Below are 13,409 nucleotides of genomic sequence, written 5' to 3' on the forward strand. Positions count from 1 at the left end.
CCCTTCTTTCTCCCATCTTCCCTTTTTCCCAGTTTCTGTTGACAAGCAGTTCTTAGAGATGCAACCAGAAAGCCCTTCCGTTATGACCAATGAACTAAGAAGTCATCAAAGAGCTGCTTTTTGAAAAGGGCTGCGGTTCCTCTTCCGAGATGAACAATACTCCAAATAGGTGATTGAATGGGAAAGTGAGCCACAGTAAGAGATCTACTCAGAATCGGTATCTGCGTATTTTTTTATGCACCTATTTCTCCCACGAGATCCCCGCTTGATTTTCCGCAATCCAGTGACACAACAAGTGCCTCAATCCATATTGCGTACCTGTCCTGTCTGCCGCTGTTCTTCAGAAGTAGGCAATGGCAATTCAGGGCTCTCGAACGGAGTGGTTTTGGCCTGCCTTCCTTCTGCGCTTGCACGCTGGGGCAACGATCTGAAAATACGCAGCGGGCTGAGTCGGTATGACTGCAGGAAGAGTTTCTTCTCCATCCTGTGCTCACGCTGCTCACCCGCTTCGGCAGCAGAGCGAGCTCTCGTCACCCAACTGTCGTCTTCCCCTCCACAGAGACAGGGATAAGCCTGAGCTGTAACGCTCAGACGTGCCACCAAGGAAATGAAGGAGACGGGCTTTTCCCGTCAGTCAGGCTCCGGGACATGCAGCCCGATGCGGCCCTCTGGATGGAACGACGAGAGGATTTGCATCCTGTGCAATCACAGGCACCTGGAGATACTGGCATGCCCCTCCTGGCCACCACCCTGACCAGTGCAAGGCTGACCCCCAATTCCGTGGGACTTCCATCCAGCAAGGAAACGCACTGCGCGGTGACGTGTGTTAACAGCCTTTCTGAGTCAACACAGACACGGGGTCCAAAGGAAACAGGGGAACGGGTTTCTCAGAGAGCCTGGACAGCCTCCGTCCCTGAAGGCTTTGAAGACAAGACTGGACAAAGGCCTGAGCAACCTGGTCTGACCTCAGCTCATAGCTGACTCTGCTTGGACCAGCTGCTTGGACTAGGACCTCCCGAGAGCCCTTCCAGCCTCCTTTCCTGCAGGAGCCTATAAAACATCCCGCGCAAGGACTAGAGCACAAGGCCGCTCTGATCGAGTCCTTTCAGTGTCTCACCTGCCAGGGGACCCTCTTCTCTCCGCTGCTTCCTCCGTCTGAGCTCTGGCTAAGCGATTTGGAGAAACGCCCCTTCGCAGAAGGCGTAATGTGCGATGAACAGCCGCTGCAAGTGTGAAGGGAGAAAACCTCTTACAACAGGCAGGGGGAGGCACAGATCTGCTCTGCAATGTTAGAAGCTGCGCGAGGCCTCACCGGGATTCCTTCTGAGACCTGTTTTCTTGGAGGGAGGCCTTAAGCCCTTCCTGGCACCAGCCCTTGATCCTGTTCAACCCCCGACAGCCACATTAGTCAGATCTCACCATCCGGCATCTTTTCTTTCCATTCTATCGGGCTGTCTTTGCTCTGCAAGTAAAGGGCAGGTCCCGATTAGCATTCGCTGGGGCCCTGGAGTTGCTGCATTCCCTTCAGAGAAGCTACAGGCAGGGTTCATCTCCAAAGCGTCTGCAACCAGGAGTCGGCACCCTGCAATGGCATCACAGGGACAGGCACTCCTCCGGGAGTTCAGTTCCCATCCGGGGCTGGCCCCTCAGACAGATACTCCTTGGAGGCCTTAGCAGAAGAGCAGCACACCGCGCACAGGTGCCTCAGGTGAAAAAAGGCAGGCAGTTACCGTCCCCTTTCTGCTTGTGTCAGGGAGCCACAGGCTCTCCCCATTGCCGCTGACTGTGGGGCAGCACGTTGGCAAGAGGAGGTAGCCCTGCATTCTGCCAGAGTTCATCCACCCCACCGCCCTCCAAAGAAAACATTTTCGGAGCGAGCGAATGACTCGGTCACTGTTCCATTTCTGTTGGACCGTCCTGCGCTGAGCCTCACAACTGAACAGGACAAAGTGCTTATCGGCACCTCAAGGGACAAATCAGAGTCTGGTGGACAGGTCGACCAGAAGATCAGAAGAGGACGCCGTCCCCACACGTAGAAACTGCTTCAACTTCTCCTCCTCCTCCTCCTCCTAAGCCACCTCCTCCTTCTTCTAGCCAGTTACCCAGAAAAAGTGTTTCTCTCACCAACTGTTCAGAAGCCAAACAAATTCTTTGAGACGGCTTGTAGCACCTCAGCTGCAAGGCACCACGTGGACAAGGGAGTACCGAGAAGCCAATAGGCTAATAGTCACAACGACCCCTTGCCCCTTCCTTTCCCGCTGCGCTGTCCTCTAAAGCGCCCGCATTCGCCAAGGCGTACGGGTGCGCTTGTTCTCCTCCCACAGACACGGTACCTTCTCCCACCGTCTCCGAGAAAGAGAGAGCTTTCCAGTCTCTTCCATTTCATCACAGCTCAGGTTTTGTCGTTCTGGCTTGGTGTTGACTGGTGGAACCTCCAAGCGTATTAACTGTCTTTCGGGCTTGGTAGGAGCACGAGGCTTCATCCCTTTGGCTGTGCCCCCAGCAGGTGGTGGACAAGTGGCAGTTTTGCAGGTGGCTTTCTGGAACTGAGCTTCTACCCCTAGGACAGATGAAGAAACAAACAAACAAAAAGCCCACGTTAGAACGTAGAAGCCACGTTAGAGCGTAGCAGAAACAAACATCTGATCCATGCTTAAGACAAAGGGGGTTGGCATGGTGTGCTGATCAGAACTCCCAACGGCGCTTACTAAAGTATAAGCTCTTCTGAAGCGCTGCTTTCCAGCTGCCACCAACAGCCGGAGAAAGGGTCTGCTTTGGATGAGCTGGATGATGAATGCTAACAAACAAAATCCAGTACTGGATGTTAAACCCCAGCGTTCAGACTTTGATCCCGACCTGAAAGGCGGGATCACCTGCCTCCTGCCATTGGGCTAACTACGGTATTGCACAGCCCCCGAATCCTTCAGCCTTTCCCTACAAGTCCCCTTCTGGCCACTCTGCTCTAGGACAATGGCCTCAAGGAGCCGGGTGCTCGACCCACTTTGGCATTTCCTGTGTACAGAGATGCTTTCCCAACCCAGTGCTCTCCTCTCACCTGTTCTGCTCTCTTGGGATTGTCCTTTCCTCATTTCCAGCCACTGCTTTTGACACTCAGTCAGGTCTTCGGGACTTGTAAGATTCCCCAGTTTTGAGGAAGTCAAGAAGATGACCGCGTCCTCCAGATCCTTGTCGCTGATGGGAACTTTGGTCTGGCAACCAAACCAGAAAAGGACGGTGGGATCACCAAAAGATCAAGGCGTGCCCCAGCGTGGGAGGAGCGAGCTTTGCTCTTGTTCCAGGTGCTTTTGCAGGGAAGCACGGCGCAAAAGCAACCTGCTGAGGTTTCCTCAGGTTTATCAAGCATTCACAACTCGACCGGTCATCTGCTGCCCCCTGCAGAGCCCTCGGCTTTTACTGTGCCAAACTTCCCAGCCCTCTGGGTTTCAGGAAGATACTGTGGCTCCAACTAGAATATCCGTTAATATCGCAATGGCTAAACCCTAAAGAAACTGGACCGTGCTCTTCACAGGTCTGTCACGCTGCGGCCTGTGGAAAGAGAGGCCCAGCGTGAGCCGTGCAGCGCAGACATGTACGGAAAGGCGGTGCAGCGGGGAGACGTAGGAGCTTGGTGGGGGAAAGACCAAGTGTCAACACTGGGAAGCTCGATGCTAGTTCAGGGTCTACAGCAGGATCCTGACAGCAACAGTACTGAGCACCGACTGCCTCCCAAGTGTGTGAGGCAATGGCTTTGTTCACTCCCGCCTGAGACTTGCTCTAGGTGCATCTCTGCAGCTTGCCCCTCCCTTTGCCCTTCAGCTTTTCACAGCTCGTGGGAGCCATTCTCTGAGAGTAAGGCAAGCAAAAACGCCCCTTGCTGAAGCTCTTCCGTTTGCTCTGGGTTGGCATGCAGGAAAATAGGGCAGAGTTGCAGGCGTTCCTTGCTTTTCTGTTCCTGACGTACCTCCTTGATGACTTTAATGAAGTCTTCTCTCTTGATCTTCCTCCTCTCCATGCCAGCCTTCTTGAATACGTCCACCAGCCTCAGCTTCTTTTTCTGCAGGAGGTTATGCGGCGTGACAAGAGCCTGGGGGTATGGTGTACAAACAAGGGGAATGCTGCCCTTCTGGGGCTGGCTGCTCTTTGGCGGTGACTGCTGAAAAGGATTAGAAAATGCTCCGAGATCACCGTCGTCCACGACCGCCATGCCTGTCGATGTGGCATCGGCTAGGCTAAAGCGGCGTCGCTACTGACCTGACCGCAGACGCTACTTCCTGTGCCCTTCCGTACTTACGTCCAGGCTGTCGGTCACGGCCGACTGGACAACAGCCCTCCTGTCTGCTCTGCGTGCCTTTGGTCTTTCCCGGTATCTTTTTTCTTGATCATTTTGGGAAGGTTTTTGTCTCAGCCATTTTTCAATGTCCCCGAAGCTTTCCAGCTCGGTTCGCAACTGCCTCCTGCCCTGATTCCAAGCCTCCGCCGTTTGTAGACCCTCTTCTATACCAGAGGTGATCTCTGTGGGCCTGAGGCGATCTTCCTCCTCCTGGGACAGCTGCAAGACAGAAAAATGACAGAAATCTGTGGCCCAAGTTGGTTTCAGAAAGGGAGAAGCTGGTCTTGCCACAGGTGGAGCAAAAATAATCATAGAATCATTGACTTGTTTAGGTTGGAAAAGACCTTTAAGATCATCACGTCCAACCGTTAACCTAGCGCTGCCAAGTCCACCACTAAACCGTGGCCATCAAGGTGATCTGCTCCATAACCTTCCCCGGCACCCAGGTCAGACTGACAGGCCTGTAGCTCCCCGGATCCTCCTTCCGGCCCTTCCTGTGGATGGGCGTCACATTGGCTAACCTCCGGTCAACTGGGACCTCCCCGGTCAGCTAGGACTCTCTCTTCTTCCCTGAGATTTTCCCTGAGCCAAAGCTCTCTGTTCAGCCAGGCCGCTCTTCTTCCCCACCGGCCCGTCTTTCGGCACGTGGGGACGGCCCGCTCCTGCGCCTTTCAGATTTCCTTCTTGAAGAACGTCCAGCCTTCCTGGACTCCTCTGCCCGTCGGGACTGCCTCCCAGGGGACTCTGCCAACCAGGCTCCTAAACAGGCCAAAGTCTGCCCTCCGGAAGTCCAAGGTGGCAGTTCTGCTGACCCCCCCTCCTTACTTCCCCCAGAATCGAAAACTCTATTTCGTCCTCATGGGGTGGTCTGTAACACATTCCCACCATGACAGCGGCCCTGTTTGGCCTTCCCCCTCATTCTTACCCACAAGCACTCAACCCTATCGTCACCATCATTAAGCATTTCACACCAGGCTGGCTCCCTGACACCAGGAAGCAGCTGAAATAACGTGTCGGCCATCTTGCTTATGAAGAACGGCCGGAGAGCTCTCCACGCTACTTGGAGAGACAGCTCTCCCTCTCCACACCGCCGGCTGGAGCTGGCTCAAGCCACGTGCCTGGGAGAGATCCTGCTCGAGGTCCAGAGCCGGCGCCTGGGCAGAGGTGGCCTCCTCTCCAGGCAGGGACGGAGCAGGCCCACTGATGCCCTCAGCCTGGCCGCCTGCTCGTTTTGCCCCTTGGCCTCTACCAGCAACTCCTCCCTCACAGCAGTGAGCAGGCGAGAATGAAAACCACAGCCACCCGCCCCGCTCCTTGCGGGGAGCGATGCTGCCGGGACTTGGAGACCTTCCCAACTCGGTGCCACCCCCAACCAGAAGAAGGCTGCTCTGTGCATACTCCTGTACCTGGGCCCTCGGCATCTTGTCGCTTTCTGTCCCGGCTTGCGGTTGTGGCAATTCTGGCAAGCTGACACTTCCTGATTTTCCATTCTCTTCTGTCTCCTTCCTTTTGGGCAGGGATGCCTCCAGTTTTCTTCTACCGTTCATCCCAAATACAGGCTCTCTTTGCTACAGGAACCCAGAAATGCAATAGTCACAGTCACTCTCATCTGGTTTGGTTTGGTCTGGGGTTTTTTTGTTTGTTTTTGTTTTAAATAATGCCCTTCTTTCTCCCATCTTCCCTTTTTCCCAGTTTCTGTTGACAAGCAGTTCTTAGAGATGCAACCAGAAAGCCCTTCCGTTATGACCAATGAACTAAGAAGTCATCAAAGAGCTGCTTTTTGAAAAGGGCTGCGGTTCCTCTTCCGAGATGAACAATACTCCAAATAGGTGATTGAATGGGAAAGTGAGCCACAGTAAGAGATCTACTCAGAATCGGTATCTGCGTATTTTTTTATGCACCTATTTCTCCCACGAGATCCCCGCTTGATTTTCCGCAATCCAGTGACACAACAAGTGCCTCAATCCATATTGCGTACCTGTCCTGTCTGCCGCTGTTCTTCAGAAGTAGGCAATGGCAATTCAGGGCTCTCGAACGGAGTGGTTTTGGCCTGCCTTCCTTCTGCGCTTGCACGCTGGGGCAACGATCTGAAAATACGCAGCGGGCTGAGTCGGTATGACTGCAGGAAGAGTTTCTTCTCCATCCTGTGCTCACGCTGCTCACCCGCTTCGGCAGCAGAGCGAGCTCTCGTCACCCAACTGTCGTCTTCCCCTCCACAGAGACAGGGATAAGCCTGAGCTGTAACGCTCAGACGTGCCACCAAGGAAATGAAGGAGACGGGCTTTTCCCGTCAGTCAGGCTCCGGGACATGCAGCCCGATGCGGCCCTCTGGATGGAACGACGAGAGGATTTGCATCCTGTGCAATCACAGGCACCTGGAGATACTGGCATGCCCCTCCTGGCCACCACCCTGACCAGTGCAAGGCTGACCCCCAATTCCGTGGGACTTCCATCCAGCAAGGAAACGCACTGCGCGGTGACGTGTGTTAACAGCCTTTCTGAGTCAACACAGACACGGGGTCCAAAGGAAACAGGGGAACGGGTTTCTCAGAGAGCCTGGACAGCCTCCGTCCCTGAAGGCTTTGAAGACAAGACTGGACAAAGGCCTGAGCAACCTGGTCTGACCTCAGCTCATAGCTGACTCTGCTTGGACCAGCTGCTTGGACTAGGACCTCCCGAGAGCCCTTTCAGCCTCCTTTCCTGCAGGAGCCTATAAAACATCCCGCACAAGGACTAGAGCACAAGGCCGCTCTGATCGAGTCCTTTCAGTGTCTCACCTGCCAGGGGACCCTCTTCTCTCCGCTGCTTCCTCCGTCTGAGCTCTGGCTAAGCGATTTGGAGAAACGCCCCTTCGCAGAAGGCGTAATGTGCGATGAACAGCCGCTGCAAGTGTGAAGGGAGAAAACCTCTTACAACAGGCAGGGGGAGGCACAGATCTGCTCTGCAATGTTAGAAGCTGCGCGAGGCCTCACCGGGATTCCTTCTGAGACCTGTTTTCTTGGAGGGAGGCCTTAAGCCCTTCCTGGCACCAGCCCTTGATCCTGTTCAACCCCCGACAGCCACATTAGTCAGATCTCACCATCCGGCATCTTTTCTTTCCATTCTATCGGGCTGTCTTTGCTCTGCAAGTAAAGGGCAGGTCCCGATTAGCATTCGCTGGGGCCCTGGAGTTGCTGCATTCCCTTCAGAGAAGCTACAGGCAGGGTTCATCTCCAAAGCGTCTGCAACCAGGAGTCGGCACCCTGCAATGGCATCACAGGGACAGTGCCTCCTCCGGGAGTTCAGTTCCCATCCGGGGCTGGCCCCTCAGACAGATACTCCTTGGAGGCCTTAGCAGAAGAGCAGCACACCGCGCACAGGTGCCTCAGGTGAAAAAAGGCAGGCAGTTACCGTCCCCTTTCTGCTTGTGTCAGGGAGCCACAGGCTCTCCCCATTGCCGCTGACTGTGGGGCAGCACGTTGGCAGGAGGAGGTAGCCCTGCATTCTGCCAGAGTTCATCCACCCCACCGCCCTCCAAAGAAAACATTTTCGGAGCGACCGAATGACAAACAAAAAGCCCATGTTAGACCGTAGAAGCCACGTTAGAGCGTAGCAGAAACAAACATCTGATCCATGCTTAAGACAAAGGGGGTTGGCGTGGTGTGCTGATCGGAACTCCCAACGGCGCTTACTAAAGTATAAGCTCCTCTGAAGCCACCTTATTCTCTTTGGTGTGAGTTCTCTCCTGCTGCAGCTAGTCCCTCCTCTGCACAGCGGCTTTCAAGGGGAGACAGATCTTGGCACTTTAGTCTCTTTTGGGGGGAACAATTTCTTGGTGTTGCATACGTGTGTGGTAGACAAAGATGTGCTATCACGGCACGTTCAACCCAACCACGTTACAGCTCTGATGTTCCTGAGGAATTTAGGTCGAGGAGCTGGACTCCCCAGTTTTAAAAGAGAAGTGAGGTCTCGGCACAGCTAAGCAACCTTTGCACAGTCGTCCTCTACGTGATTTTTTTTTTTTTTTCTCATCGAATCACGCCGCGGTGATTCCAAGCGATACGCCAACCCTCCAGTCTCCCACAACTCAAGGCAGAGTTTCCGATTCACTGTGTCAATGGACTTCCCCAAACATTTACTACCCTCCTGCACAAACTCACTCCTAAAACGGAAGAGGTGTACTCCAGGGCACGGAGTGCAGGGGCAGAACACACCTCTTGAGATTTACCAGGAGGGGTCAATAGAGGCACTCAGGGTGCCTGTGCCATCCTGGGCATCTTTTGTAGCCTGGGCCCACCAGTAATGAAGACTGCACAAACCTCTGCCAGGAATCGCTCGCTAACATTACCTCTTATTCCCATGCTGCTCAAAGCGCGCTCCAATTCTATACATATCTCTTCGTCCGTGAGATACGTTCTTCGAGGCACTGCCCTAGTCTCAAACCTAGAAATCGGAAGAAGGCACCGTTCTGAGAAAAGGGCTGCTTTGCCAGATCCATGTCAAGGTATCTCTCTAGAGAGTCAACCTCACGTCCTAGGCCATTAAGGGAACCGCCCAGCAGCGCTGGCCTCAGCAACGGCTCAGCAGCCCCTCGTGAGACAGAGGTTTTGGGTTTTTGCCTCAGTCCTCCTGTACCATCTTGACCCAAGAAGGCATTTTGGAGATACTTTGATTCACGTGAGTGTCACAGAAGGCACGGAAACACCACAGGCAGAGGACCTGCATGCCTCTGGCCTTTGAGCCACCCTCTAAGGGAAGCTTTCCATGGTATATTCAAAACAACAGAAATATTGGGCTCTTATTTCTGTTAAATGTTTTGGGGCAGTCTCTACCAACGGAAAGAGAATGAGCAGATGAAACGTTAGGAGGGTTGCCTAAATTCCTCTGCCCAGCAAACCAGTTCCCTCTGATGGCAGTGACGGTGGTAAAATGCAACCCACGATCAGTAACAGAGGACGCGTAACTCCAGACTAAGCAAAGGCAAGGCTGAAAGGAACTGCAAACCAGGAACTTGACAGAGTGCTACCAAACATGAGCTGAGCACATCTGCGCTCGGGCCGGCAAGGGCTGCAGGAACAAATATACTCGCTGTGGTAACTGGTAGACATGGCCAAAATGGCTCGGAGACAGAGTGACTTCTTTGTCCGATATGACCAGTTTCTTCTGCAAGAAGGGACAGAAACGTCTCACGTGACTCCAGGGAAATGAGCTCAAGGCTCACAACAGCCTTTCCATAACTCCAAGAATTAGCAGCCTCTCAGCAAACTTCTGGCCAAGTGCCTCAGCCCCTTGCTAAAAGGAGCCGCACAGCAGATCATCTGCTAGGGCGAGGACTGTCACCAGCCTGTTTGCAAGGACAAGACGTGACGGTGCCAGGCAGGAGACTCCTTGTTGACCGGGGAAGAAGTCAATCAGGCCCCGATTAGCATTCGCTGGGGCCCTGGAGTTGCTGCATTCCCTTCAGAGAAGCTACAGGCAGGGTTCATCTCCAAAGCGTCTGCAACCAGGAGTCGGCACCCTGCAATGGCATCACAGGGACAGTGCCTCCTCCGGGAGTTCAGTTCCCATCCGGGGCTGGCCCCTCAGACAGATACTCCTTGGAGGCCTTAGCAGAAGAGCAGCACACCGCGCACAGGTGCCTCAGGTGAAAAAAGGCAGGCAGTTACCGTCCCCTTTCTGCTTGTGTCAGGGAGCCACAGGCTCTCCCCATTGCCGCTGACTGTGGGGCAGCACGTTGGCAGGAGGAGGTAGCCCTGCATTCTGCCAGAGTTCATCCACCCCACCGCCCTCCAAAGAAAACATTTTCGGAGCGACCGAATGACAAACAAAAAGCCCATGTTAGAACGTAGAAGCCACGTTAGAGCGTAGCAGAAACAAACATCTGATCCATGCTTAAGACAAAGGGGGTTGGCGTGGTGTGCTGATCGGAACTCCCAACGGCGCTTACTAAAGTATAAGCTCTTCTGAAGCCACCTTATTCTCTTTGGTGTGAGTTCTCTCCTGCTGCAGCTAGTCCCTCCTCTGCACAGCGGCTTTCAAGGGGAGACAGATCTTGGCACTTTAGTCTCTTTTGGGGGGAACAATTTCTTGGTGTTGCATACGTGTGTGGTAGACAAAGATGTGCTATCACGGCACGTTCAACCCAACCACATTACAGCTCTGATGTTCCTGAGGAATTTAGGTCAAGGAGCTAGACTCCCCAGTTTTAAAAGAGAAGTGAGGTCTCGGCACAGCTAAGCAACCTTTGCACAGTCGTCCTCTACGTGATTTTTTTTTTTTTCTCATCGAATCACGCCGCGGTGATTCCAAGCGATACGCCAACCCTCCAGTCTCCCACAACTCAAGGCAGAGTTTCCGATTCACTGTGTCAATGGACTTCCCCAAACATTTACTACCCTCCTGCACAAACTCACTCCTAAAACGGAAGAGGTGTACTCCAGGGCACGGAGTGCAGGGGCAGAACACACCTCTTGAGATTTACCAGGAGGGGTCAATAGAGGCACTCAGGGTGCCTGTGCCATCCCGGGCATCTTTTGTAGCCTGGGCCCACCAGTAATGAAGACTGCACAAACCTCTGCCAGGAATCGCTCGCTAACATTACCTCTTATTCCCATGCTGCTCAAAGCGCGCTCCAATTCTATACATATCTCTTCGTCCGTGAGATACATTCTTCGAGGCACTGCCCTAGTCTCAAACCTAGAAATCGGAAGAAGGCACCGTTTGAGAAAAGGGCTGCTTTGCCAGATCCATGTCAAGGTATCTCTCTAGAGAGTCAACCTCACGTCCTAGGCCATTAAGGGAACCGCCCAGCAGCGCTGGCCTCAGCAACGGCTCAGCAGCCCCTCGTGAGACAGAGGTTTTGGGTTTTTGCCTCAGTCCTCCTGTACCATCTTGACCCAAGAAGGCATTTTGGAGATACTTTGATTCACGTGAGTGTCACAGAAGGCACGGAAACACCACAGGCAGAGGACCTGCATGCCTCTGGCCTTTGAGCCACCCTCTAAGGGAAGCTTTCCATGGTATATTCAAAACAACAGAAATATTGGGCTCTTATTTCTGTTAAATGTTTTGGGGCAGTCTCTACCAACGGAAAGAGAATGAGCAGATGAAACGTTAGGAGGGTTGCCTAAATTCCTCTGCCCAGCAAACCAGTTCCCTCTGATGGCAGTGACGGTGGTAAAATGCAACCCACGATCCGTAACAGAGGACGCGTAACTCCAGACTAAGCAAAGGCAAGGCTGAAAGGAACTGCAAACCAGGAACTTGACAGAGTGCTACCAAACATGAGCTGAGCACATCTGCGCTCGGGCCGGCAAGGGCTGCAGGAACAAATATACTCGCTGTGGTAACTGGTAGACATGGCCAAAATGGCTCGGAGACAGAGTGACTTCTTTGTCCGATATGACCAGTTTCTTCTGCAAGAAGGGACAGAAACGTCTCACGTGACTCCAGGGAAATGAGCTCAAGGCTCACAACAGCCTTTCCATAACTCCAAGAATTAGCAGCCTCTCAGCAAACTTCTGGCCAAGTGCCTCAGCCCCTTGCTAAAAGGAGCCGCACAGCAGATCATCTGCTAGGGCGAGGACTGTCACCAGCCTGTTTGCAAGGACAAGACGTGACGGTGCCAGGCAGGAGACTCCTTGTTGACCGGGGAAGAAGTCAATCAGGCCCCGATTAGCATTCGCTGGGGCCCTGGAGTTGCTGCATTCCCTTCAGAGAAGCTACAGGCAGGGTTCATCTCCAAAGCGTCTGCAACCAGGAGTCGGCACCCTGCAATGGCATCACAGGGACAGGCACTCCTCCGGGAGTTCAGTTCCCATCCGGGGCTGGCCCCTCAGACAGATACTCCTTGGAGGCCTTAGCAGAAGAGCAGCACACCGCGCACAGGTGCCTCAGGTGAAAAAAGGCAGGCAGTTACCGTCCCCTTTCTGCTTGTGTCAGGGAGCCACAGGCTCTCCCCATTGCCGCTGACTGTGGGGCAGCACGTTGGCAGGAGGAGGTAGCCCTGCATTCTGCCAGAGTTCATCCACCCCACCGCCCTCCAAAGAAAACATTTTCGGAGCGACCGAATGACAAACAAAAAGCCCATGTTAGAACGTAGAAGCCACGTTAGAGCGTAGCAGAAACAAACATCTGATCCATGCTTAAGACAAAGGGGGTTGGCGTGGTGTGCTGATCGGAACTCCCAACGGCGCTTACTAAAGTATAAGCTCTTCTGAAGCCACCTTATTCTCTTTGGTGTGAGTTCTCTCCTGCTGCAGCTAGTCCCTCCTCTGCACAGCGGCTTTCAAGGGGAGACAGATCTTGGCACTTTAGTCTCTTTTGGGGGGAACAATTTCTTGGTGTTGCATACGTGTGTGGTAGACAAAGATGTGCTATCACGGCACGTTCAACCCAACCACATTACAGCTCTGATGTTCCTGAGGAATTTAGGTCAAGGAGCTAGACTCCCCAGTTTTAAAAGAGAAGTGAGGTCTCGGCACAGCTAAGCAACCTTTGCACAGTCGTCCTCTACGTGATTTTTTTTTTTTTCTCATCGAATCACGCCGCGGTGATTCCAAGCGATACGCCAACCCTCCAGTCTCCCACAACTCAAGGCAGAGTTTCCGATTCACTGTGTCAATGGACTTCCCCAAACATTTACTACCCTCCTGCACAAACTCACTCCTAAAACGGAAGAGGTGTACTCCAGGGCACGGAGTGCAGGGGCAGAACACACCTCTTGAGATTTACCAGGAGGGGTCAATAGAGGCACTCAGGGTGCCTGTGCCATCCCGGGCATCTTTTGTAGCCTGGGCCCACCAGTAATGAAGACTGCACAAACCTCTGCCAGGAATCGCTCGCTAACATTACCTCTTATTCCCATGCTGCTCAAAGCGCGCTCCAATTCTATACATATCTCTTCGTCCGTGAGATACATTCTTCGAGGCACTGCCCTAGTCTCAAACCTAGAAATCGGAAGAAGGCACCGTTTGAGAAAAGGGCTGCTTTGCCAGATCCATGTCAAGGTATCTCTCTAGAGAGTCAACCTCACGTCCTAGGCCATTAAGGGAACCGCCCAGCAGCGCTGGCCTCAGCAACGGCTCAGCAGCCCCTCGTG

General features: G+C 53.5%; 1 protein-coding gene across 1 annotated transcript; it reads right to left on the reverse strand.

The window, feature by feature from the left end:
- Positions 1-1,351: 1,351 nt before the first annotated feature.
- Positions 1,352-7,570, reverse strand: LOC129197787 (EF-hand calcium-binding domain-containing protein 12-like). Its single transcript, XM_054806526.1, has 9 exons — positions 7,303-7,570; positions 7,108-7,213; positions 6,309-6,417; positions 5,719-5,898; positions 4,292-4,640; positions 3,962-4,153; positions 3,056-3,209; positions 2,334-2,560; positions 1,352-1,462 (listed from the first exon to the last, which is right to left on the reverse strand). Exons 4-9 carry the CDS (start codon positions 5,817-5,819, stop codon positions 1,409-1,411), a joined length of 1,077 nt encoding a protein of 358 aa, XP_054662501.1. The 5' UTR covers positions 5,820-5,898; positions 6,309-6,417; positions 7,108-7,213; positions 7,303-7,570; the 3' UTR covers positions 1,352-1,408.
- Between the last annotated feature and the right edge of the window lie 5,839 nt (positions 7,571-13,409).

The sequence above is a fragment of the Grus americana genome, chromosome 29 (genome assembly GCF_028858705.1).
Source record: "Grus americana isolate bGruAme1 chromosome 29, bGruAme1.mat, whole genome shotgun sequence".
Classification (NCBI taxonomy): Eukaryota; Metazoa; Chordata; class Aves; order Gruiformes; family Gruidae; genus Grus; species Grus americana.

Excerpts from the sequence above, each read along its gene's own strand:
- LOC129197787 (XM_054806526.1), bottom strand. The coding sequence starts at position 5,819 with ATGGAAAATCAGGAAGTGTCAGCTTGCCAGAATTGCCACAACCGCAAG. Across the intron at positions 4,641-5,718 it reads AGGTACAGGAGTATGCACAG|GATTATTTTTGCTCCACCTG; the intron begins AGCAGCCTTCTT and ends CAATGATTCTAT. Across the intron at positions 2,561-3,055 it reads ATCCCAAGAGAGCAGAACAG|GGGTAGAAGCTCAGTTCCAG; the intron begins GTGAGAGGAGAG and ends CATCTGTCCTAG.